At 38.5% G+C, this 27,569-nt stretch overlaps 1 protein-coding gene across 5 annotated transcripts in view; it reads left to right on the top strand.

The window, feature by feature from the left end:
* DPP8 (dipeptidyl peptidase 8) overlaps positions 1–25,833 on the top strand; it is a 64,399-nt gene extending 38,566 nt beyond the window's left edge. For 4 of the 5 annotated variants that reach the window (XM_064570289.1, XM_064570288.1, XM_064570290.1 and 1 more), the window contains 9 exons: positions 3,597–3,676; positions 6,908–7,060; positions 7,801–7,936; positions 9,225–9,370; positions 14,399–14,545; positions 15,799–15,951; positions 17,219–17,361; positions 18,415–18,526; positions 21,603–25,833. In XM_064570289.1, coding sequence (XP_064426359.1) covers positions 3,597–3,676; positions 6,908–7,060; positions 7,801–7,936; positions 9,225–9,370; positions 14,399–14,545; positions 15,799–15,951; positions 17,219–17,361; positions 18,415–18,526; positions 21,603–21,725 — 1,193 coding nt within the window. In that variant the 3' untranslated portion in view covers positions 21,726–25,833. Of the gene's footprint in view, positions 1–3,596; positions 3,677–6,907; positions 7,061–7,800; positions 7,937–9,224; positions 9,371–14,398; positions 14,546–14,996; positions 15,153–15,798; positions 15,952–17,218; positions 17,362–18,414; positions 18,527–21,602 lie in introns of those variants that run through there. The other variant, XM_064570292.1, reaches the window with a different exon arrangement.
* Positions 25,834–27,569: the final 1,736 nt, after the last annotated feature.

Consider the following 27,569-nt stretch of genomic DNA (forward strand, 5'->3'; position numbering starts at 1 on the left):
AAATCACAGGACAAAGTTCTTGATGGATATGTAAGAAACTATTAATAGTGAGTAATCTCTGGGAATGGAATTACTTGTTTTTGCTTTCTACTTTTGCCTTGACTATAATTTTTAATTTGTTTAAAGTGAGCCCAAGTCATATTTAGATTTAAAAAGCTGTTTTTAAAATGTTATTTGGTTATTAGATATTTTTACATCCTAGTTTTGTTTTGTTTTTTTACATACTATGTTTTTTTTTTTTAAGATCATGTATTTATGAGAGAAAGCACCAGTGTGAGGGAGAGAGCACGAGTCAGGGGGAGGAGCAGAGGGAGAGGGAGAAGCAGACTCCCTGCTGAGCAGGGAGCCCAACATGGGGCTCCATCTCAGGACCCTGAGATCATGACCTGAGCAGAAATCAAGAGTTGGCTACATAACTGACTGAGCCACCCAGGCGCCCCTCCTATTTTTTTTTGGTTTAATACTGTCTGCATCTACACTGAAGTTAATATGGTTATAGCTCTTCAGATTGATATAATTATGCTGTCCAAAGTGAAATTAAATATTGTGTCAGCTGGAATTAATTTCTCTCTAAAAAGTGATGGTTTTCCTTCTGGGAAATGTAATACAGAATGGACATGTAAGCCTGGAAAAAGTGAAATGGTATATCCAGTAGTTCTCCTGTTTTTGTTTTTGTTTTTTTATTTGAGTTATAGTTTTCTGCTTTAATAATATAGAGCTTGTTTTAGAATGGTAGGCACTTTATGATAATGTTATATGCTTAAATGCCATTTGTGACATAGACTCAACAGCCATTTTTTAAGTTGTGGCAAAATATACACAAAATCTACCATTTTAACTATTTCAGTGTACTGTTTAGTTGTATTAAGTATGTTTCTATTGTTATGCAACCATTAACTACCATCTACCTCCAGAACTTTTTTCATCTTCCAAAACTGAAGCTATGCAGTAAATAATACCCAGTTTAGCTTATTGCTCCCTCCCCTCAACCGCTGACAACTACTTTCTGTCTCTCTGATTTTGACTACTCTAGATACTTCATATAAGTGGAATTATACAGTATTTGCCCTTTTATGTCTAACTTACTTCACTTTGCATAATGTCCTCAAGTTTTATCCACGTCATAGCATATGTGAGAATGTCTTTCATTTTTAAGGCTGAATAAATTCAACTGTGTGTATAGACCACATTGTGTCTTCTATTCCTCTGTCTACAGACACTTGGGTTCCTTCCATGTTTTGGCTGTTGTGACCAATACTGCTATGAACATGGGTATACAGATACCTGTTTTGAGACCCTGCTTTCAGTTCTTCTGGGTGTATACCCAGAAGTGAAATTACTGGATCATACGGCAATTCTATTTTTAATATTTTGAGGAACCACCATACTCTTTTCTGTGGCAGCTGCACCATTTTATATTCCCATTAGCAGTGCGCAAGGGCTCCAGTTCATCAACATCCTTGTCAACACTTGTTATTTTCCATGTGGTTTGTTTATTTGTATGTTTGTTTGGGTATAGCCATCCTAGTGAAGTGGTATGAAGTGGTATGCCATTGTGCCTTTGATTTGCATTTCCCTAATGACTAGTAACATTGTACATCTTTTCATGTGTTATTATCCATTTGTATATCTTCTTTGGAGAAGTGGTTGTCTGAATCCTTTGCCAACTTTTCAAGTGGGTTGCATGTTTTTCTCAACAAGGCCTTTTAAATATCGTTCTTATTTGGGAAACATGCGCTACATCTTAGGACTAACAAAATAAATACTGCCTATGACTCTGTTCCTTTACTGAGCCTAATTTTTTTAAGGCAGACTGCATCTTGTATATCCAAGATGATGAATTTCTTCCTTGAGAGCCTTAGTGTGAAATTGCCCTCACCAGCTCCTCTATTGTTCATAAATTAAATCCACTTACGAAATTCCAGAAATTTTACTACACGGGCTGTGGGGAGGGGTTGGGGGAGAGGGAGAAGCAGGCTCCACACTGAGCAGGGAACCCAGTGCAGGACTCAATCCCAGGACCCTGGCATCATGACCTGAGCAGACACTTAACCAACTGAGCCACCTAGGCACCCTCCAGAAATTTTAGTGATGAAGAATGGTCAAAGAGCTGTGAATAATAATTAATTAACTAAAACAATATTTGGGGAACAGTAATAAAATGTTGGTAACTTAAAATTATAAACTCCTGTTGAAGAGTGTAGGCAGTTAACATTCATCCCTGAAGCCTAGCCTCTTTGTTCCCTCTCAGTGTCTCTTTCTGGACCCCTCAGTTTATCTACCTCTTCTTTCCCTTCCCCTCCTTTCTTCTTAGACTTTCTTTCTCCAAATTTTCCTTTTTCCGTGGTATCTACTTTATCTTCCTCCTCCCTCTTCTTCCTCAAGTGGCTATAATGTGAAACAATTAGTACTTGTTATATATATATTAAATAGTATTTATTTCCTGGACACAAAATTTAAAGTACTAAGTTGAATTTTTGTGTCTTAAGAAAAAATAAATCAACTTTTTTAACCTTACAGGGACCCTAGTTAAGACCCTGTACCATCGTATAATCCGTCCCCAGCTGTCTTTTCCCACAGTGCTACTAGGCAAAGAGAAATGATTTCCATTTTTTAACCTCCTCCTTCGGCCACTGGCCACCGAGAGTTTTCTTTACCCAGACAGAATCTCATAAAGACAAATGGGGCATGTTGGCATTTACTGTGGTAATACCCAGTTTATTTTTTGGCAGATGAAGAACAATTGTATAAAAATTCTTCTTTTGTGGCTTTCTAAGTAGTTTGTTGCATTTCTAGAGGAAATGCCTTGTCAACCCATTAGACTTCTAGGTCTTAGGAATACAGTTGCTTTTGAGTTTTTTTCTGGCTTTGCCATCAGAATCTATTTTGCTGTTTTTACTTGATTTTACATGGATCCTTCCACCATTATTCCATTGTATTGTGAAGACTCATAACTTGGAATTTTTTTAACTATAGACTTTTTTAAAAGTAAGGTGAAATTCACATAACATTAAATTAACCACTTTAAAATGAACATTTTAAACATTTTATTTTTTTTTAAAGATTTATTTATTTATGGGTGGGGAGGGACAGAGGGAGATGGAGAGAGAGAATCTCAAGCAGACTCCCCACTGAGGAGAGCCTGTCTCAGGGCTCAATCTCACAACCCTGAGATCATGACCTGAGCTGAAATCAAGAGTTGGACGCTTAACCAACTGAGCCATCCAGGCGCCCCTTGAACAAACACTTTAAAATGAATAGTGGCAGGGCACCTGGCTGGCTTAGTTGGTGGAGCATATGATTCTTGATCTCAGGGTCTTGAGTTCAAGCCTCACATTAGGTGTAGAGATTACTTTTTTAAAAAAAAATTTAAATTAAACATTAAGAAAAATAAGATAAACAGTGGCATTTAGTACATTCACAGTGTTGTGCAGTCAGCACCCATGCCTAGTTTCAAAACATTTTCATTACCCCAGATATAACTTAAATTATTTAATGTGCTTTTGGAAAAAAGAGGTTTAGAGTAATGTTCTTCGTTGTTTCATTTGCTTATAGTCTGATACGGAGTGCTGAATGATAACTATGTTTATCTTTAGGTGATTTCAAGTGTCCTGTCAAGGAAGAAATAGCAATTACCAGTGGTGAATGGGAAGTTCTTGGCCGGCATGGATCTAATGTATGCTCTTTTATTCTACTGATATGTTTGGTCAACATTTGCTGTGTTTATGCAGTACAAAAAAACTGTAGTACAACTTTATATGACCCCAGTGTTTTGACAGTATTAAGTTAGGGCCTACAAGAACTCAAGTTTTAGAAAGGAAGAATCTTAGTTTAAATTATAAATCACCCGTTTTATAGTCCTGGTATTAGATGTGTTCTGGTTACTTAAGTTCATCATTTTCAAGTATAGTGTTGCTGCTTAATAAGAAAAAGGCTGGTCCATATTTTCTGAGTCTGCAAAAGTTGTGAGTTGGGATATTGTTTGAAAATTATTTTTATATCTCTTATAGACTGCTCATGTCATTTCTGCATTTGAACTTGCATTTACTACTTCTGAGATAGTGATTCTCTTTCACTTACCTGTTTATCTTATCTCACAGATTTAAAGTTTTATCCACCACCTTCAAAGAGTGGTGGACATATATACAGAGTGTAGGTTGATATGGAAAAGGAGGAAAATCCACCCTCTTTCCTCTTAGCATGTGGCCTTCTGTAACAATTCAGTGAATTTGAATTTTTTTTTTCTTTTGCCTTTCATAGTATCTTGTGTTTCTTTGAACTTTCAGTTAGGTGGTCAGTTTCCTGAGAGCTCTAAGAACCCCATCTTTTATGTGTGTGATACATTCAGTTAAGTTGATGTATGCTACCAGGATTTAGGGAAGGCCTTTGATTTCCTTAAATTGATGTGGAGATTTATTAAAGGATTAGGTGTACTGGCTGCTATAGAAGTCACTTACAGTCCCCAAGGTGGTTAAGGAGAGAAAGTGAAGATCCCGGTGTCAGGTTTGGTTTTGTTGGTAAAAACTTTAGAATATCGTAGGTAACCGTTAGTCTAATTTCCACTGAGCGTCTCACGTGGCCTTCTGGTTATATATATCCAAGTATATTTTTTCTGTTTAGGGACCTTGGATGTTATTGTCATTTGAGAAGAATCTTACTGTGCAATTCCAAGTTCTGATAACAAAAAATTACACTATTATAAAGTTCCTGCTTGTGTAATGGTTGGATAATACTGATGGAACCCACAGAATTGTATTTACGCAGATCTGAATCTTATTTCAGCAACCTAAATGTCTGTTACTTGCAGTTATGTGCATCAATTTTCTTCTTTCTTTATGTCATGCTTACTTATGTAATGTGTTTGTGCCTCTCTTTCTTACTCTTTCATATCCCTCTATCCTGGCCTTATCTTTTTAAAGTTACCTTTTCCTTCTCTGCTTTTGTCAGTGACCTTGTTCCCACCCAAAGATTTTTAATGGCAATAATTGGGTAAAGCTTTGAGACTTTTTTTTTTTTTAAGATTTTTAATTTATTTATTTGACAGAGACACAGCGAGAGAGAGAACACAAGCAGGGGGAGTGGGAGAGGGAGAAGCAGGCTGCCCGCCGAGCAGGGAGCCGATGCAGGGCTCAATCCCAGGACTCTGGAATCATGACCAGAGCTGAAGGCAGACTCTTAATGACTGAGCCACCCGGGTGCCCTGAGCTTTGAGACTTTTAAGCCCATGTGCTCCTCACTATTGGGGAGTGGTTCTCAAAGTATAGTCCTTGGACCAGCTGTATAGCCTAAGCGTCACCTGGGAACATTTTAGAAATGTAAATTATTGGGCCCACCCCAGACCTTCTGAATCAGAAATTCTGGTGGCAGAACCCAGCAATCTGTTTAACAAACCCCTCAAGGTGATTCTGATACTTCTGTTTAATAAAGTAGTTACACGAAACAAAGAAAAGAACCTTTAAATCAGGGGTGAGAAATTAACCAGTTATTTCTTCAGTTTTGAAAGGCCTTACTCCCAGCTGCTAGGTCAAGAGCAGAACCTATCCTAACCTTTTGCGCAGATTAACACATACCTGTGAAACTTCATGAATGTTTGTTCTGGCATTTCCTCTCACTTGTATCCTTTCTGTATATGTCATGTGGGCCTACTTAATCTCAACCGTGTTTATTTATGTACCTCTGTATGCTAAAAAATATTTAATAATGAAGAAACAGTGTCCTGGAGAAAATGTGGCATTTAAAAATACTTGCTTTTGGAAATGTATCTGTGTTTTCTTTGCTGGGCAAAAAAATTTGAATTTCATTAAACACTGAATAGCCTGGTAGAAGATTTTTTTTTTTTTAAAGATTTTATTTATTTATTTGAGAGAGAGAATGAGATAGAGAGCATGAGAGGAGGGAGGATCAGAGGGAGAAGCAGACTCCCTGCCGAGCAGGGAGCCCGATGCGGGCCTCGATCCCAGGACTCCAGGATCATGACCTGAGCCCAAGGCAGTCGCTTAACCAACTGAGCCACCCAGGCGCCCTGGTAGAAGATTTTTTTAAAGGGACAATAAAAGCCATTTATTTAGACTCCTACTGTAATTTGTGAAGAATATTAAATTAATTCAGCTGTGAGTTTACTTACAGTTTTTTGAGTTCTGAATGAAGACTTAAAAGATCTTACCCATGGGCACCTGGGTGGCTCAGTTGGTTGAGCGACTGCCTTCGGCTCGGGTCATGATCCCGGGGTCCTGGGATCGAGTCCCACATCGGGCTCCCGGCTCAGCAGGGAGCCTGCTTCTCCCTCTGACCCTCTCCTCTCTCATGCTGTTTCTCGCTCGCTTGCTCTCTAATAAATAAATAAATAAAATCTTTAAAAAAAAAAAAAAAAGATCTTACCCATACTTATTTATAAACTATACCAGTATTGAAACTGTAATTGAGTTCAGTTATTTCCCAACCCAGTAGATAAAATACATTTGCAAGTTTGTACAAAAGACCAAAAAAGTACTGCCTAAGATAATACTGCACTGAGAAATACACTGGATTCTAAAATTAGGCTCTTTTAAGTGTGCGTGAATGGTTGACCTCAGCTGCAATATAGGTATGTTTTTTCCCTGTAAAATGTTGTCGTTATAATGAAATAATTCTTGCATTTTAAGAAAAACCCACGTTTCAGTCATATAGGAAACTAATAATAGCATGCAATTCAAGTGTCCTTTTTCCTTGTGGACAAGATCTATTCTTAGGTAAAAGTCATAAGCAAAACCAACTCAGGTTTATTAACATTGGTGGCAAAATGTTTTAAGAGGCACAAGTTGAAGGGTGACTCAAATGATTCTAATTAAAATTGGGAATTGGTTGTTGAATTACTAGCCTGGCCAAGGTCCTGCTAGCACTGATTTTTCTATTGTTGTTTTTTTGACAGATCCAGGTTGATGAAGTCAGGAAGCTGGTATATTTTGAAGGCACCAAGGACTCTCCTTTGGAACATCACCTATACGTGGTCAGTTACGTAAACCCTGGAGAGGTGACAAGGCTGACCGACCGTGGCTATTCCCACTCTTGCTGCATCAGCCAGGTATTAGTCCCTGTTGGAAAAGAGTTTCCTATCATATAAAAGACCTTCTGCTGTAATACTCCTTTAGAGTAATGTGAAAATCAGTGAAATTGGCCTGCTGAAGTCTGATTCTCTGAGAAAAAACTTTAAAAAGTCTACTCTTTTTTTTTTTTTTTTTAAGATTTTATCTATTTATTTGAGAGAGAGAACCAAAGAGTACACACAAGCGGGGGTAGTGGGCAGAGAGAGAGTGAGAAGCAGGCTCTTGGCTGAGCAGGAAGCCCAATGCGATACGGGGCGTGATGTGGGGCTTTGATTCAGGACTCAATGAAGGACTCGATCCCAGGACCCTGAGATCATGACCTGAGCCAAAGGCAGACGCTTAACCAACTGAGCCACTCAGGCTCCCCTAAAAAGTCTACTCTTTTTTTTTTTAAAGATTTTATTTATTTATTTGAGAGAGCGCTCATGCATGAGCAGGGGGGAGGGTCAGAGGCAGAGGGAGAAGCAGATTCCCCGCCGAGCAGGGAGACCTACGCGGGGCTCCATCCCAGGACCCTGGGACCATGACCTGAGCCGAAGGCAGACGCTTAACCGACTGAGCCGCGCAGGCGCCCTAAGAAGTCTACTCTTAACTTCAGCCTTGTATATGGACGTCAGTGGTCAGACTCTCAACCATACTTCTGCTGTAGCACCAGCGCAGATGGAGCACCTTTTTTACTTTTCCACAGGGAAAAAGTAATTGTTTCTCCTTTCTCTAGCATTGTGACTTCTTTATAAGTAAGTACAGTAACCAGAAGAATCCACACTGTGTGTCCCTTTACAAGCTTTCAAGTCCTGAAGATGACCCAACTTGCAAAACAAAGGAATTTTGGGCCACCATTTTGGATTCAGCAGGTACTCGTTTCCCTGAACCTGATTTTAAGTAGGATTAGTACATAAGTGCACTAAATCTGTTTCATAGATCCACATTTCTCATCTCTCACCACCACTTGTCCCTGAGCTGCTGAGTTCCTGATTAATCCCACCCTTCCTATTCTATCAACCACCAGATAAGATGGGTTACCTCCCATTCCAGGCAGGAGCAGGTCTGGAAGGCCTTTTTGAAGTTTTTAAATTTAATTTAATTTTTTACTTAAGCAGTCTTTACACCCAATGTGGGGCTTAAACTCATGACCCCTAGCTCAAGAGTTGCACGCTCTTCCAACTGAGCCAGCCAGATGCCCCTGGAGGGCCTTTTTGAAAATAAGCATAAAATAGTCACAGTATCAGCTAAGAAATGATTTGTTCACATGTTTGGGTAATTTCTCAGATAAACAGATGAGGATAATGTACACAGAACTAGTAAGACTGAGCAGGGAAGCTGAAGCTTTAGGGAATAACCAGCTGATAGCTTTAACTTTTTAAAGCACTTACAGTGGTCATCTTAATAAAAGGTAGAACACTTGTTCTGTATGGGAGTGAAGAGCACTGTGAATTATCTATCTTTTAAATGCTTGATTTCTTAAACAAAAAAATGGAGTAATTTTATGTATCTTTAATCCACTTTCTCCCCAAATCCTTTTTCCTGTTAAGTATTTTCACTCATGAATAGCTGCTAAGGGGTTAAGAAATTAGTGCAAAACCACAGGGTATGTTCTAATGTCTACAAGTAGAATTTGTAATATGGTGATGATCTCTGCTTAGATTGTAACATTATCCAGTACACACAGACTTAGGATAAGTCTGTATAGCTTTGGTAAACCAAAGACTGATCATGACTTTCATTTTTTCTGGGTCCTGGTTAGGCTTATTCTCTAGTGATCAGAAACAAATGTTTATTGAGCACCTGCTGTGAGCAAGTTAAATTGAGTTAAATTTGTGCTTCCAGTTTCTGATCAGGTATGTGCTTAACCATCATTAAGTTACACTGAACCAAGCACAAAGTATTTGTATAGTTCTGCATCTGAATACCTCCTAGGCTCCAGGGATTATTCAGAATATTGTGTACCTACTTTTGAAATAATTAAATATATTCATTAGATTATCTTTTTTAAAGATAAAGATTCTTGCTTATCACCTGAAAGGGGGATGGTCATTTATTTGTGTGGGGGGTTGTGGGTTTATGGTTTCTTTTCCTTGCTCTCAGATTGCAGAGCTCCCATAAGAACTCCTTTTATGTACTTTTTTTGTTATCTCCTCATAGGTCCTCTTCCTGACTACACCCCTCCAGAGATTTTCTCTTTTGAAAGTACTACTGGATTTACATTGTATGGGATGCTGTACAAACCTCATGATCTACAGCCTGGAAAGAAGTACCCCACTGTGCTGTTCATATATGGTGGTCCTCAGGTGGGCATATTTACTTAATTTAATTTAATTTAATTTTAATTCCAGTATAGTTAACATACAGTGTTATATTAGTTTAAGCAATTCTGTACATCACCCAGTGCTCATCACAACAACTGCACTCCTTAATCCCCATCACTTATTTCACCCATCCCCCCACCCAACTCTCAGGTGGGCATATTTATATACATACGTGTGTGTGTGTGTGTGTGTATTTTTTAGGTGATTTGTTTTTTAAATGTCTAGTTAGTTGTTCAAGTTAAGATTTGAGCATTGTTGGGTCTCTGCTGTTCTTGACTCTGGCTTATGTTCTCATTCCTATTTAGAAGTTGAATTTTGTTACATGGCTAATTTAATAAATCAGTGTCAGTTTCTTAATTTACAGTAGGACTGAAACTGTCATAGCAATGAATATTCATGTCAGTAGGTAAATATGTTGTCTTTTATGTAGAGCAGACACTTGTTTGGGAAATGAAATTAAATAGTTAACTGTCTTGGTAAATAAAAAGAGTTTTAATAGATACTTTCAGAAGCCTTGGTAGCCTAATGAATTCCCCCTTTTCATTCTAAGTCTATATCTCTCAAGCAGACTAGAATACTTTTATCATCTAGTTAAGGCAACTGCTATACTACTATTCAGCATTGTAAGAAGTTTACACCTGGATTTTCCTTTTTCTGGATTAAATATTAGCATGTGAATATTAAGTAAATCCTGTTGACTGTCAGAGTAAAGTATTGGGGTAGGGGCATTGGTTAATTGGCACTTTTTAAAAATGTTTATTGATTATCTTATTGTTGGGCCTTTGAAGAAATTAGAATATAATTATACCATTTTTATAATGCAGCTCTTGACTCTGCAAATATCCTTCATAATTATATCCAGTTATTCAGTATCTGGAAATGTATCCAGATGCTAAAACATCCAAAAAATAGGGACCCCTAGCTGGCTCAGTCAGTAGAGCACGTGACTCTTGATCTCGGCTCAGGGTCATGAGTTCAAGCCCCACTTTGGGTGTAGAGCTTACTTTAAATATGGAAAAAAAAAAAAAAGACATCCAAAAAATAAAATAAAAGCAAAATAACTGCATAAGCCACAAAATCTCAGCAATGGCCATCATATATCAAGTTAAATCACTTTGCCATTGTTAAGTGTATTTTACAAATAAAACATGATTCACATTTGTATTATACTCATCTATACGTAAATCATAAACAAAATATAAACAGCTAAATTAGCCTTCTGTTAAAAACTTGAAGCCAAATCTTTGTAAACTTTAAAAAAAAGTCTTGGGGCGCCTGGGTGGCTCAGTTGGTTTAAAGTATCTGACTCTTGGTTTTGGCTCAGGTCGTGATCTCAGGTTTATGAGATTGAGCCCTACCCTGTGTCTGGCTCCCTGCTCAGCAGGGAGTCTGCTTCTCTCCCTCTGCTCATGTGCTCTCTCTCTCTCAAATAAATCCTTTTAAAAATAAAGGATTAATACAAAGAAATGCAAGAGAGAAATTACAAGACACTCTCAGAAGTTTTACATATTTTGGTATATTATTTTGATAATAAGGCTAAGTAAGAAGGATATTTCTCCTTTCCAGTGAAGAAATGATATATGAGATATGTGACACACACACTATAAAGACTAACTGGTTATGTAGATCTTTAAGACTAGAGAACTCCTTTATATTACTCCTTATTACTAATGATGTTTAAAAAGCCACAGGGGGCACCTGGGTGGCTCAGTAGGTTAAGTGTCTGTCTTTAGCTCAGGTCGTGATACCAGGGTCCTGGGATCAAGCTCCGCAACAGGCTTGCTGCTGGGCGGGGAGCCTGCTTCTCCCTCTCCCTCTGCACTTCCCCTGCTTGTGCTTGCTCTCTCTCTCTTTCAAATAAAAAGTAATAAATAAATAAAAATAACTTTCTGATTAAATCTTATTATCAGTCCAAACTGTGTCCTTTCTTGGTGTATGTTCAGGTCAAAGTGGGAATCTTGATTGGCAACAGTGTTACAATTTGTAACATGAAGTGAATTACTTCGTCACTAACTGCAGCAATGTCTATAGTTGGACGAAAGTGAAATCCAAGAAAAGCAAATATTTCTGATTAAAGTCATCTAGGCTTAGGTTTTTAAACTCTTTATTGATAACAGCTGTATGTTCTAACAAATCCTTGTCATGTTTCTTATGTGCTAGACACTTTTATAAATATAAATGTACAAGAAAGCAGGCTAAGTGATAGCAGGACACAGGTTTTGAAGAACTGATACTGAAGGAGACTTCTGAATTCTCAGTGCCAAAGGGCATTATGTTTAAGTACCTTCCTCCAGAAGTAGCAGGCCTCTGGCTGTGAGGGCACAAACACTGGCTCTTGGGGGAAATGTTCGTATCAGGCAGTTGAGGTCACTTTCGTGTGTGACAACAGACAAGAGTGAAGTGGATTTTTCTTTTTTTCTTTAAAGATTTATTTATTTATTTGAGAGAGAGAGTGAGTGCGAGCACATGGGGGTTGCGGGGCAGAGGGAGAGAGAGTCCGCAAACAGACTCCCTGCTGAGTGCAGAGCCAGACATGGGGCTTGGTCCCAGGACCCTGAGACCAGGACCTGAGCAGAAACCAAGAGTCGGACACCCAACTGACTGTGCCACCCAGCCACCCTGAAGTAGCTTTCTTTAAATACTCGTTTTTGTGTTCTATGCCTAGTACTTCTTTTTTCAGCTCCCTCCTTTTTTGCTCCTCCTCCTAAGAGAGAAAGGGAAAATGCTATTAACTATACTGCAATTAAAATAAATTGGGTGGCTCAGTCGTTAAGCATCTGCCTTCGGCTCAGGTCATGATCCCAGGGTCCTGGGATCGAGCCCTGCATCGGGCTACCTGATCAGTGGGAGGCCTGCTCCTCCCTCTCCCACTTTCCCTGCTTGTGTTTCTTCTCTCGCTCTCCCTGTGTCAAATAAATAAATAAAATCTTTTAAAAAATAAATAACTTTTTTAAAAAGAAAGGGAAAACATCATTCTCCTATCTCCATTTTTCATTCATTCGTTCAGCAAATAGTCATTCAGTTCCCAGTATGTAACAGGTACTATTCTAGGCAGTGAGGATACCACAGCGAACAAATCAGACTAAGGTCCCCCCCTCATGGAGCTTAATGAGGAAAATAATAAATGACTAGACGTATAAATGATGGAACTTAATATAATGGATATGCTATGAATAATTATTGGGAAAGAGGATTGCAAAGAGACTAAAATGGGAGTTCTGTTAAGTTCAGGGAAGGTGTCTGAGGGTACGTAAGATGAGAAGGAGTGAACCACCTTAAAGACCTGAGGGAAGAGCATTCCAGACAGAGGGAGCAGTAAATGTCAAGGTCCTGGGGATTAGAATCAAGTTGGTATAGTTGATAATAAGGTTATAGTATAGTACACAAGTAGGGATTTGAGATGAGGTCAGAGAAAAAACCAATGGCCAGATAATAATATAAGGTCTTAAAAGGCAATAAGATCTGAACTCTTTACTATTGGAGGGAGCTAAGCTATAAAGTCTTATGTAATTTACATTTTAAAATCATCCCTCTGCTATTGTGTGAATAGACTGTAGGAGGACAAGAGTAGAAACAGGAAGACCAGTTTTGCAGTTGTTACAGAGGTACTGAATATCCAGAAATTCAAAAAGAGAAGATTCTCTACACATGGCACACACACCCCAGTCTATCCTAATAAACGCTCAGTATGTATTTACTGTGTGAAGATGGTGTCGATTCTTATTTAAGTGGCTGATTTGGTTTTCCTGTTGGTTTCAGCCAAAAAAAACTTTTCATTTTTAGGGGGCTTGGGTGGCTCAGTCTGTTAAGTGTCCCACTCTTGGTTTCAGCTCAGGTCATGATCTCAGTTGTGAGATTGAGCCCTGCTTGTGAGATGGAGCCCTGCTCACTGGGGAGTCTGCTTGGGATTCTCTTCTCCCTCTTCCTCTGCCGCTCAGCCCCCTACTCGCTCACATGCTCACTCTCTCTAAATAAATAAATCCTAAAAAAAAAACAAAAAACTTCTTCTTCTTTCATTTTTGACAGAACCTTTTTTGTCATTGTTTAATGTCTATCTTAGTGTCCACCAAACCCTGAACTTCTCTAAATTTCTCTCTACTAATTAAAATCCTCTTTTGGGGGCACCTGGCTGGCTCAGTCAAAGAGCATGTAACTCTTGATCTCTGGGTTGTGAGTTCAAGCTCGATGTTGGATGTAGAGATTACTTAAATAAATAAAAAACTTTAAAAAAAATGAAGTCCTCTTTTCACTAGTTTATTTCTGTTGAGGCACTAAACCACATTTAATTCCTCAGTCATTTTGAAGTATGGTAGCATGATAAGTGATTTAAGAATTATCCTACCTTTTGCACTGATTTGTATAACAAGAAAAAGGAAGCTGGACTGGTCACAGTGTTTCATTAAAGTACTAAATTTTTCTGCTGCTGGTCAGGGACAACCCCAGAAGAGACGGGTAGGGAAGAAAAATGATCTTATTTATTCTTGTCTCTGTAATTTGAATGATACAGTTCTTCAGAGTAGCAGTAATGATTTTAGTTACTTTTTCTATGGGGTAGGTTAAATCTCTTGTCTCATATGTAAAGAATATCTTGGTTACAGTTTTAAAGTCTTTAGTTGCTCAGTAATTGCCCTGAACCTTGAGTGTGAAGTTAAAAAAAAAAAGAAACCACATAAACAAGAGAAATTTAAGTTAATTTAAAAATAAGTCAGGGAGAGGGGGAAATAGGGAGTTGCTAATCACCAAGCCCAAAGTCTCAGTTATGCACGATGAAAGGTTCTAGAGATCTGAACAACACTGTCCTATAGTTAATGATACTATAGTGTACATTTAAAATTTTGTTAAGAGGGTACATCTTGTGATAAGTGTTCTTGCCACAAGAAAATATAATTTCATTTTAAAAGCAAAATAATACAAAAAATTCAAGCTTTTTATTTTTCACAGCATCCTGCCTCTTTTGCTTTTTTATGCTACCATATAATACATTTCACTGAAGTTGTATTTCTTCCTCAGGTGCAGTTGGTGAATAACCGGTTTAAAGGAGTCAAGTATTTCCGCTTGAATACCCTAGCCTCTCTGGGTTATGTGGTTGTAGTGATAGACAACAGGGGATCCTGTCACCGAGGGCTTAAATTTGAAGGCGCCTTTAAATACAAAATGGTGTGTGAGCATATAAACATTTTTCTTTTAAAGACATTTACATTTTCTGGTTCATTGTTTGGTGTGAAATCTGAGAGAGCAAGTTGGGGGAAGGGGCTGTGAGTGAGTGAGAGCGGGGCAGAGAGAGAGAGTAAGAGAGAGAGAGAGTGTGTGTGTGTCTGTGTGTTATAGTTCAGGGGTGGGAGGGAAGATGCAACTTGGTATTCACTAGGCTAGCTCACATCTGCCTGTCTACCTGTATATAACTTTGGGGAGCTGAGATAGAACCACTTTTACACAGAAATACCCTTTCTTCCTATTATGTATATCCAGCTTAGCCAGAAAGCAGCACCATAGTTTTCAGCATCCTGTGCCCTACTGAGAGGAATAATTGAGATTTGTTCTGTCCTCTGTGAAGAGAGAAACCAACTGGTTAGTGCCTTCCTTGTGACAAGCCTCTTTCTCTCTACAGGAAGCTTTAAATGCTACCTTTTAGAGATGCCCCATGTCCTTTCTGCTGCTTTGGGAAATGATGAGAATCCGATGTTCCTTTTACACAGTAAGGCAGTTACTGTGTTTGCCAGTGTATTGGACATGCTGAGTAAGACATGGGATTTTCTCCCACAGCCAGTTCTTTGACCTTATGTTGTATTCTCATGTAAGTTTTTTTTGTTTTTATTTTTGTTTTTGGCTCAGTGAAGGAGATTGTGTGCACTGGCAGGCCTAGTAATACAGACAGGGTGGTGGTGGTAGGAATTAGGACTTAATAGGATTTAAAGAAATAGCATATGTTCAGTTCCTAGAAGTAGATGATGGGGAAATAGGAGAATAAGACCTCGGGAGTGATTCCTTCTGCTTTACTGCATTAAGTTTTAAAAAGAAGTAAAATTAGTCAACCACTTAAGGGGGCTAATTTTTTGTCTTTGGGTATAGGAAGGCTTGTTACAAGGAAGATGCTGACCTCTTAGCAGACAACAGAACAAATGGAAAGGGGAAATACCCATATAGCAAGGAACAGTTTGGGCCTCAGTAGGAAAGAACTTTGTGACTAAGGGGTAACTAAACTCTAGGACTGGCTAGCAACAGAAGCTATAGGCCCCTATCTCTAAATAGAGTTAAAAAAATTCTTTTCGGGCAACAGAATCTCAATTGATAATGAATTATTAAAAAATACTACAGGTATTTTTAGTGAAAACCATTTATCAGCTTTAAAAACACTGATGATGAGACTTCTATTCAGCAGAATCAGTGAAATGTTCTCCCTTTTTTGACAGGGTCAAATAGAAATTGATGATCAAGTGGAAGGACTCCAATATCTAGCTTCTCAATATGATTTCATTGACTTAGATCGTGTGGGCATCCATGGCTGGTCCTATGGAGGATACCTGTCCCTGATGGCATTAATGCAGAGGTCAGATATCTTCAGGGTATGTGGTTTCCTATTGTATTTCTTTTTGCAATAGGGGTAGAAGTTTCAATAAATTGAGGATATGAGAAAGTGCCTATTTTCTGAAGGTTTACAGAGTTGGCAATATTATGGAATGTTAGGATTTGTGTATCTAACAGTCATGTGAGATAATAGATGTATCTTGTCAACTTGTGATAGCCATGTAAGATATATATTTACATATCTATCTATCTGTATATTAAAAAACACTTGTTATCTTGATGACCAGTTGTTGGCTATTTATAGACATGCCAAAGATTATGGGAGATAGTCATGATTAGTAAAGCACGCATTCGCATATTGGGTTGTAATTACTTATTTAATTGCTGGACTGCAAGCTCTGATGTCAGGGACTTGCGTGCCCTTCACATCACTGTATCCTCAGTAGCCAAGCACAATGCGTGGCACATAGTAGGTCTTAAGTAAATCTTTATTGAATGAATACCGTATTAAATATATAAATGATGGTTACAATTTTATAAACAACTTCCTAGAGAAATATGTTAGAAGGAAATAATAAAGATGCCAAAAGTTGTTAAGAAAATGGCAATTATGAAGTGTTTTTCTTTTTTACTATTTCAATAATGTGATTTTTTCTTACAGTGAAAAATAATTTTAAGAATGAAAATGATAGGGTTTTTGTTCTTGCATGTATACTCAGATAATCTTTATAATAACCACAAAATAAACTGAAAACTGCCATAATTTTCCCAGGCTTGCAGCTGTCACGAAAGTAATTAGAATATTTAAGTATAAAACTGTGTGTGGGAACCTTAAAACGAGGAAAGTGTTTAGTGCTTAAATATATTTCATTCATTGTTAAAAATTCTGTACTGCCCGCAGAGGCTAAAAAAGAAAAAAGAAATGACTGCTTTTCCTATATAAAGCTGACACTTGTCACACTTTTTTCCCCCAGCAGCAGGAATGAGTTTACACTGAGACATTCATATGTTCTAGTTCAGTCTCCCCTTTTAACAAAGGGGCCCCAGTGTATATTTCAACTAGCCCAGGTTAAGGGTTTGATATTTGGCATGCCTGTGGAACATGAAGCTCACTGACTCACAAAGTATCAAATTCTTGACCTTGGCACTCCACTTTGATTTTCTGAGTTGCCTGAGACCATGTATGCCCCAGTTGTGGGGCTAAAGCCTAAGGATAATTTTAGCCTATAAATTTGCAGTTACACATTCTCATTGCTAGCCATTCTTTTTTGGACCACACTTGACTGTTACTGTTGTCTTCTGTAGGTTGCTATTGCTGGGGCCCCAGTCACTCTGTGGATCTTCTATGATACAGGTTACACAGAACGTTATATGGGCCACCCTGACCAGAATGAACAGGGCTATTACTTAGGATCTGTGGCCATGCAAGCAGAAAAGTTTCCCTCTGAGTAAGTTCAAGCTTTAAAATTCAGATTATAAATTTAAAATTGTAGTGTTAAAATTTGTCTTTAATAACAATGAAAACTACAAATACTGCAAAACCAAGACTAATATTTTAAAGATTTTATTTATTTGACAGAGAGACAGCGAGAGAGGGTACATAAGCAGGGGGAGTGGGAGAGGGAGAAGCAGGCTCCTTGCTGAGCAAGGAGCCCGATGCGGGGCTCAATCCCAGGACCCCGGGATCATGACCTGAGCCGAAGACAGACACTCAACGACTGAGCCACCCAGGCACCCCAAGACTAATATTATACAGACTACTCAAATGGCATAGCTATTTCTCAAAGCTGAATTACAGGCCAGTTCATCTAACCTGGTTTTTTTTTTTACAAGTTATATTTGAAGCAATTACTGTACTGAAAGAAGTAAAGTATATAACTGTTTCAGGGTGGAAAAAATTCTCTTTCTGCTTAAATATATTCTATAGACAATGTTTATGATTTTTCTTTCCCTAGGGACATGCTATGATTATTGATAGATGCTAAGATCATCATAAGAAATAGAACACATAATTTTTCATTATATGTATCTGGTTACTATATTATAAATTTATTATTGAAAATGTTGAATTCTCGGGGCTCCTGGGTGGCTCAGTCATTAGTCGTCTGCCTTCAGCTCAGGTCATGGTCCTGGAGTCCTGGGATTGAGCCCCGAGTCGGGCTCCCTGCACAGCGGGAAGTCTGCTCCCTCTCCCACTCCCTCTGCTTATGCTCTCTCTCTCTCTCTCAAATAAATAAAATGTTTAAAAAAATAAAAATAAAAAACCAGAAAATATTGAATTCTTATTTTAATATTACATTATAAGGAAGTTAACTATTATTAACATTATATTACTATATAGTTATATTTGTTTTTATATAATTGTATATTATATAACTATATATAGTTGGATAGATTACATAACTGTAATATTAACTAATAGTTAATTGTGATCAGAGGAGTTAAGTGGTTTTCCCAAGTACTCTATTTTGCCTAATCCTGTAATCTTTCCATTTCTCTAGACCAAATCGTTTACTACTTTTACATGGATTCTTGGATGAGAATGTCCATTTTGCACACACCAGTATATTACTGAGTTTTTTAGTGAGGGCTGGAAAGCCATATGATTTACAGGTGAGTTCTTCATTTTCTGATTGAAGTAAGTAGTGATAGTGATTGATTACTTTGAAATATAATAACCTATGGAGTAAGGCTGAATTTTCAGCCTTACTTCAGAGAGTGGCCACTCTCTGCTTAAAGGATCTAAAGTCATAGGCATAGTTAGTAGTGCCTCTAGTTGGGTAAAAATTAAGATTTTGTTGAAGTTGGGCTAAGAACTGGCCTATTGGATTATAGAACTTGTGTATCTGTAACTGCTTTCAGTTTGTAATCATGGAAAAGATGACAGGAGTCCATTCAGTACAGTACCCTTTGCTTTTCTTTACATGGTCTTTTAATTTTTATTTTATATTGACACTGGAATAGAAAGCCACAAGTTAACCACCTCTATTGCTCCATTACTCAAAAAAAGGTTTTAAAAGATAACCTATTCGTTTCTTCCACCTTTGTACTTCTTTGACAGATTATGTGCTCATAAGAAATGAAAAATATTACTTTTTCCTCTTTTATGTTTCAGTTGACATTTACGTAGATAAACTATGAGCTATTTGTCTGTAGCAGCAGTTTTCAAGCATTTTGGTCTCAGGACCCCTATGCACACCAAAGAGCTTTCATTTATGTGGATTGTGTCTGTCAGTATTTCCATAAAAGATACTAAAACTAAGAAAATTTTTGTTTTGTTTTTTTAAAAGTTTATTTATTTAGGGGTGCCTGGGTGGCTCAGTTGGTTAAGCGACTGCCTTCGGCTCAGGTCATGATCCTGGAGTCCCGGGATCGAGTCCCGCATCAGGCTCCCTGCTCGGCAGGGAGTCTGCTTCTCCCTCTGACCCTCCTCCCTCTCATGCTCTCTGTCTCTCATTCTCTCTGTCTCGAATAAATAAATAAAATCTTAAAAAAAAAAAAAAAAAGTTTATTTAAGTAATCTCTACACCCATTGTGGAACTCGAACTCACGACCTGAGATCAAGAGCCACATGCTCTTCCAACTGAGCCAGCAAGGCACCCCCAAAACTAAGAAAAATTTAAAATATTTTTTAAAAAATAGTGATAAACTATTACGTGTTAACACAAATCACAATTTTTGTGGAGGAGAAAAACTATTTTCCGAAACAAAAAAAAAAAAATAGAGAAATAGCATTGTTTTCTTACATTTTTGTAAAATCCCTTTAATGCTTGACTTAAGGAAGACACCTGGATTCTCATAGCTGCTTCCACATGCAATCTGTTGGGAAGTGTTGTTTTGGCTAAAGTAGACAGTAGTTTCCCATTATGTGCAGTTTTGCTTTCTGAGATTTCAGTTAACCCTCAGTCAACCGAGGTCCAGAAACAGATGATCGCTGGGGCGCCTGGATGGCTCAGTCTGTTAAGCATCAGACTCTTGGTTTCTTCTTAGGTCATGTCTCAGGATTGTGAGATGGAGCCCCATGTCGGGCTCCAAGCTGGATGTGGGGCCTGCTTAGAATTTTCTCTCTCCCTGTGCCCCTCCCACCGCACACTCTCTCTCTCTCAAAAAAAAAAAAAAAGAAGACACATATGATCCTCTTTCTGACATAGTGTCTGGTCACTAGTGGCCTAACACTGTATCACAGTGCCTGGGTCATTCACTTCACTTCGTCTCCTCACATAAGCACTTTATCACCTCACATCGTCCCAGGATGAACAAGCAATAGTACCAGATATTTTGAGAGAGAGAGACCACATTCAGGTAACTTTTATTATAGTATGTTGTTATGATTGTTCTATTACCAGTTATTGTTTTTAATCTCTTACTGTACCTAATTTATAAACTAAACTTCATCATAGGTATGTATGTTGGGGAAAAAACAGTATCTATAGGGTTTGGTACTATCCGCAATTTCAAGCATCCAATATTGATCCTGGAATGTGTCCCCTGTGGATAAGGTGGGACTACTGTGTGAAGAAAATTCAGCCTCACAGAATATGTAGTTAGGAAAAGGGAGGAATATGTTAGCTTTTACAGATAATTTTGGATATTCTTCTTGAATACTACACCAAAACTGGACAGATCTTAAGTTTCTTAAAGGTTAGTTTTAGTGTGGAATCTGACGCCATATCTAAAACATTTCATACTGTGTTACATTAAAATATGTTGGATCTTGTACTTCTGATGGATCTTTCACACATACATTGGTCATCTGGAAAATATTGCTTCACTGTATAACGTCAATCTTCTCAGTATTGACTCATTTCATTATACGGTATTTTTAAAATCACATATATTAATATTATACCCCTGATCCCATCAGAAGTCTGTAAGAGTGGGGAAGCTCATGAGCTAGTAGTGGTAGATGCAAGTTTTCCAAAATTCTAATTTTTACTTAAAAGCTCAAGATTTATCACTGGCGACGAATATTGTCAGTGTTGTCCTTGAAGTGACCAGCTCACTTCATTCATTTTTTAAGCAAATGTTTGCCAGGTACCCAAATCTGAATCACCATAGTGGTCAGTCATTCAAGTTGAAAATGGAGTTCCATTTAAGAAGTGGCAGTTCGGCTTGCAACTCCATTTCATAAGTGCTTTTCCTTTAGACATCCTATAGCAGAAGTGCTTTCTGCTTTCTTCCCATTTATCACCACAGAACATGTAAAAAGACATCTATTCAAGGGTTGCAATTTAATAAACTTTTGTTTTTTACTACAAGTGTGTGGTAGTGAAGAATACGGTGACATCCAGTACAACTTAGTATCACTGCCGTGATTCATGCTAAGGCACTGGAACTGTTACCCATCATTGCTTTTGCATTATTGGTGCAAATGCCAACACAGTGAATAAAGGCAAATTGTTCTGAAAGTGGTTTTGACTGTGTATACCTCGAAAGGCTTCTGAGGACCCCAGAAGTCTCTAGATCACACTTGGAGACCCAGTGATCTATAGATAAATCCTTCCATAAGCCTTGGGCTATATAAGGAATGATAAAAAGCGGGGAGGGGCCTTTATATTGGATATATGCATGTAATATCTTGGAGAGGCTGTGCTCCATATTATCCTGTTGAAACTCTGTGGAAAGCTTTGGAAGGAAATGTATTATTAAATTCTCACTTTCTGTATTTTGATTTTTGTTGTTGTTTAAGATCTATCCTCAGGAGAGACACAGCATAAGAGTCCCTGAATCTGGAGAACATTATGAACTGCATCTTTTGCACTACCTTCAAGAAAACCTTGGATCGCGTATTGCTGCTCTGAAAGTGATATAATTTTGACCTGTGTAGAACTCTGGTATACACTGGCTGTTTAACCAAATGAGGAGGTTTAATCGATAGAAAACATGGAACTGATCATCACATTTTGGTACCTGCCATATAACATCTACTTCTGAAAATATATTTGGTGCCATTGCGGGCGTCTGCAGCTTGTGGGTAGTAATCTAATACCTTAACCGTACACATACAAAATTGAATGACGCATATTTCTAAGGACCCAGCAATACCATGAGAATTACTGAAAGAAATAAGACATTAGCACCATGTATCCATACTACCTTATTTTCACTTCTTAATAGCATTATAAACCTCATGGACTTAATTAGTGTATTTTTACAGTATACTTCTGAGTTTGTTAAAATATGATGATATTAGTGATTGGTTTGGTTCAATTCCAGAAACTCTGACTAGTTACAGATTTGATAGCACTTAAATGTAATTGAATAGCTTATGCTTCATTGCTTGGGGTGTATCCAGCATGTTATGAACTAATCACTATTAAACCTATGACTTAACCAGTCATTAATGATTTTTCAAGGATAATTTAGTGGCCTCCTAAAAACACTTATTTTGTTTCATTCAAGCTCTGACCAATTTTAGCCAATTTCAGCTGTATCTAGTATAAATAGTTCTCTCTGATGATATGACAGAGTGGGTTTTTCCTTTCATACAAAGGCAAGTAACTGTACATGTAGCATGGTTTAATTAGTCTTATAATACTGATAATTACAGGCAGAAAAATTTTAATCAAATGGTTAGAGCTTAAATATTTGCAGGCAATTTCTTCTCCTTTAAGAAAAGAGAAAAGTACACATTAACTTGTACTCTTCAGAAAATTTAGTGGGGCCAGTTTCCATTGGGTATTTCCTTACTGAAATGTTCCAGAGTTCTAGGGTGATGGAAGGGAATCGTGGTAGGGTGGGAGATACCAGGGGGTGGAGAATGACAGGGAGAGGAAAAGGAGAGGATCTGCTTAAGAACTAAGTAGAAGTAAAATTTGACCGAAAATCCTCATGAAAAAGTTTGGGGGGTGAAATTTAAACTGCTAGAATGTTAGTTAAGGAAACCAGAATGAAGAATCACTGTCTTGCCAACACAGTTACAGACTAACATTATTCAGGGAGGAAAAGTTCCTTAGTTATTTTTCTAATTTTCATTTTTTGTTGCTTTCATCTTAATTTTGGTAACCTTACAAATTTAAACATTTTAAATTATTTGAACATCATTTAGATATTGTGAGCTTAAAGTAAAGAGGTTTCCAAACCACCTCTTCACCATAAACTGATCCCCGGCAAGCCATGGCTCTATTTTTAAGTGTTCAGAGCCTCTAAGCAATGTCGTAAATGGCCATGACATTTTCCTGGTTTAGCCGTAGCACTCGACTGTTAAGGGAGCTCATAGGCTTTCAGGTGCTGATTGGAATCTGTCATCTTAGAGTCTTGGGGTGTTGTTGGGTCACATTGCCAGCAGCAGGGAAGGCACCTATGAGTTTGACCCTTTTTATCACAAGCCTCAGTGTTTGGAAAGTTGTTTCCAGTACTTTTAAACAACGCTCTAAGAAAAATTGCTCTTTTTCTTTCTCACCACTACGGAGAGTAGATTTCTCCCATAGAGAGCACAGCCTCCGTTGGTAAGGGTGATGACTGTGCATCAGAGGTGAATTCATCATTGAGAGCCAGGTGGGAGGTGGGCGAGGTCCGGAAATGGCAGGGTGACCTGGTGGTTCTGTCCTTGGGAAGGGGATTGGGATTTGCTGTTTGTGTATTTATACTGTATGATAGGTACCACACTTTTCCTTATTGTCTGTGTATGTATTGATTTTCTTGTTTATGATATTTTCCCATGCCAAGGTGTGTTTATATTTTTTTCAATGTTAAATTAAATTGATTTGGGTAATTTTTCTCCCCAAGAAAGTATTTTCCCCCTTGATTTAACTATATATCTGATTATCGAAGGTGGTTTTTGTTTGTGAACTGATTGGCTTCCAGGGATCTATCCTTACATAATACGCAAAATGGAAATGGTATATAGTGGTTTTTAGACATCTACTCATTTGAAACCTCTTACCCGTTAAGGCTGTTTCTTCACAATGGCATCTCTCATTTTACCAAAACAAACCCTAAAGAACCTCAAGTACTCTTGAATTCACCAGTGTTTTCCTTTTGCATCTTGCCTGTCCTTTCCTCATATGACAAGGGATGCCTCTGTTATAATCCCCAGTTCATTAAATGCCATTCTCCTTCTATAGGGGGGAAATAACGTGACTGAATTCACGTGCAGAAAGACAGTTTGATGAGTTTCATTTTAAAAACTGACATGGAAAACATCATAGTCCTTTCAAGCAATCAGTAGAAATCTCACTAAAACTCTTTGTACCCTGTCTATGGGTAACATCTTAAAAGGCTAAGAGTATATAAAAGTAGCAGTACTTTTTGGTAAGAGCCAAAAAGCACTGGTTTAAACATCAAATGGGGTGGGTTTTGCAGGCTTGATAAATAGGTGCACTTGAGCAACCATCAACAGGTATAGTTGCTTATGCATTGTTGAGCAGTGGGACTCAGAATCTAAGATTCATCTGGGATGCTTATTACTAAAAAGAAATGCAGTCTTGAACTTACTCTTAGAAGTTTGGATTTGGTTGATTTGGGTGGAGACCGGGAATCTGCATTCCTAACAGCCTTTCCAGGGTGATTCTAAAGTTGTTTGTGGGCTACTTTCACAAAGTCTTCTGTAGAGAATGGAGTCGGATTGAGAAAATAATAGGTGACTTTTACACTGGACTGATCTACAAACACCTAAAGCAATAGCCAATGTAGCTGCTCATCTGTGATCACTATTGGGCCCTTCTCACTCTGAAAGAAGCAGAAGGTATCGTGAACTATGTATCCTCTTTGTTTGGAGATTCATTTTGGAATGAAGGTTCTTCCCTCGATGCCGTAGCTGGCTCATTTCGAAAGCCTCATACAAGAGGATGAAGTCACAATGCATGCATTACTTTTTAACAGGATGAGATATAGATATTGATGCTTACTTTTTTTTACTACTTGTTTTATTCCTTACAGAAGGTGTATCCCACCTGTCTGTAACATAATTCTCTCTTTAGGTGGAATGACTCCTATAAGATCTCTCACTATTGTAGAATCATAAATTTTTCAAGCTATTATTATCTTTGATATAACCTAATGTTCTCATTGGATAGAGGAGGAACCTACATAGAGAGAGAGGAGAAAATATACCCATGGCCATGCAGCCAGTTAGTGTTCAGTTGGTACTAGACTCCATCCAGATGCCCTGACTCATGGTAGTTTAAATGATATGTAGAAAAGGCAAATTTTTAAAGAAGTATTTATTAATATATTCCTATGAAACATTTTAAAGATAACATAAAATGGTTAATTTTTCCATTCTAAAGTAAATGCTAAGCATGCTTATTAATGAAGCAGTACTTCTAATTAGTATATGACATTCTGAAGTTAATTAAAACTGTTACACTAAATGTGTCTTCCTAGTAGTGGGGGATTTGGGAATTGGGATATAGAATAGAGTGCTTGCTTAAGCCTGGGAGCCTAACTTAGAGCTATTTGAAGTAAGAAAAGAGACATGGCCATATCTAAACTAAGAGATTGCAGGTGAGTGTCCATTCCCAGCAGACATAAAGGAATAAGGAAACTTCCCTGACTCCCACTTTCCCAACCCTACCCGGCCTCACCTCTCGGTCTTGCAGCCTACAATATGGAGACATGTCAGTGCAAGGTGCTGGCTCCTGCTTTTCTTCTTTTGTCAAGAGACCGTTCTGGATAATCCTTTCAGAAGTCCCTCACAGAGAGAAAAAGTAGTATTTGTATGTTTATTTTTGAATAACCCAAATACAGATTTACGTTGTATTCAGCACAATTGGAGTTCAGGTGTTTAATTTTGGAACATGAAGTGCCTGCTGTTTTAAGCATTGACTTGTATAAAAAGAATTGCATGTCTCACTCCAGTAAGTTTATGGGTTTTTTCATTTTCAGCTACATGGCTTTTAATCATGTAAAGTGAAACATTAGTTTTGTTGCATTTTATTACAGGTTCTTTGTTGCAATAAAGATGCTGCTACAATTAATTGATGTAAATGTTCCTTCCCCCCTGCCCCTTCCCTATTTGTACAGTCTTGCCTTGATTAGTGGCAACTGTGGAGTGATTAATACACACGAACAAGGTCATGTGTTTGCAGTGGAGAAAGGAAGACTGCAAGGTGATTGCCGGGGGTTTCCAGTAGAAACAGCATCCGAACCCAAGGGGAGGTAGGCAGGTTCTGTGCCTGCACGTGGTTCCCAACGTGCTACTTGGAGTTTCCAAATAGTGGTCTCTGCGTGTTCCCTGGGAAGTTTTTGCAGAGGTTTCTTCGACAGTTCTCTGGTCTGTTGAAGCTGTACTGGGGAAGGGGGAGAGAGAAGCAGATGAACCCCTCTAAAATTAGTAAATTTGGGGTTTGTCTCATAATCCTTCCAGAACAAGCACTTACTCTGGATTCTCTAACCCTCTGAAGTGGTATGCGAAATATTGCTTGAATGAGTGGAAGTGCATTCTGGGGAGAAAGGCTTTGGCTTCTCCATATTCTCAAAGGGAGGATGATCCCCCAAGAAGAACCACTGCTGTATTAGCTATTAGGTTTGTAACCTTTTAATTTTTAAACATTATTAATTATTTTTTAATGCCCCCTTTATTTATTTGGGAGGGAGCGACAGAGCACAAGCAGGGGGAGGGGCAGAGGGAGAAGCAGACTCCCCGCTGAGCAGGTAGCTGGATGTGGGGCTTGATCCCACATCCTGGATCATGACCTGAGCCGAAGGCAAACGCTCAACCGACAGCCACCCAGGCACCCCCAAATGCTCTACCCCCGATGTAAGGCTTGAACTCACAACCCCAACATCGAGTCGTATGTTCTAGGGACTGAGCCAGCCAGGCGCCCCAGGGTCTTAAACCTTTTTTTTTTTTTTTTTTTTTTAAGATTTTATTTATTTGACAGAGAGAGACACAGCCAGAGAGGGAACACAAGCAGTGGGAGGGGAGAAGGAGAAGCAGGCTTCCCGCCGAGCGGGGAGCCTGATGCGGGGCTCGATCCCTGGACCCTGGGATCATGACCTGAGCCGAAGGCAGACGCTTAACGACTGAGCCACCCAGGCGCCCCTTAAACCTTTAATTTGTATACAGAAATTATTAGAAATAAAGATGATCTTGGGGCGCCCGTGTGGCTCAATTGGTTGAACGTCTGACTGGATTTCAGCTCAGGTGGTGATCTCAGGGTTGTTGGATGGAGCCCCAAATTGGGAACTTTGCTTCTCTCCTCCCTCTTCATCTGCCCCCCCACACAAATAAATAAAAAATACATTTTAAAAAAAGTAAAGATGATCTTTAAACAGGGTAGTGCTATAGACCAGTGCTTCCTAACATTTTCACCTCACGACACACACACAAGAAGGCATTTGTATGATGCTCTGGGATAGACTGAGGCAGACTGGGTTAATCTGTTGAGGCTGCTTGCAGCACGAAGTGACCAGTGAGACCCCCAGGCTCTGAAGCATACATAAAATCTCATTTATGGCACTCCAGTTGGAAAACTTACAGACTACCTTGGTCTCTCTCTTTTTTTCCCCTAAGCTTTTTTTTTTTTTTTTTTTAAATAATCACTACACCCAAAGTGGGGCTCAAACTTACGATCCCAAGATCAAGAGTCACGTGCTCTTCTGACTGAGCCAGCTAGGCACCCCTTCCTTGGTGTCTTTAATTCAGCTTAGATCTTTTGCTAATCAAAAATTAGAGGTTTCTAGGGTACCTGGCTGGCTCAGTCGGTAGAGC

The sequence above is a fragment of the Mirounga angustirostris genome, unplaced genomic scaffold, assembly GCF_029215605.1.
Source record: "Mirounga angustirostris isolate CCGP_5_RB_7025 unplaced genomic scaffold, mMirAng1.0.hap1 SCAF_9, whole genome shotgun sequence".
NCBI classification, from domain to species: Eukaryota; Metazoa; Chordata; class Mammalia; order Carnivora; family Phocidae; genus Mirounga; species Mirounga angustirostris.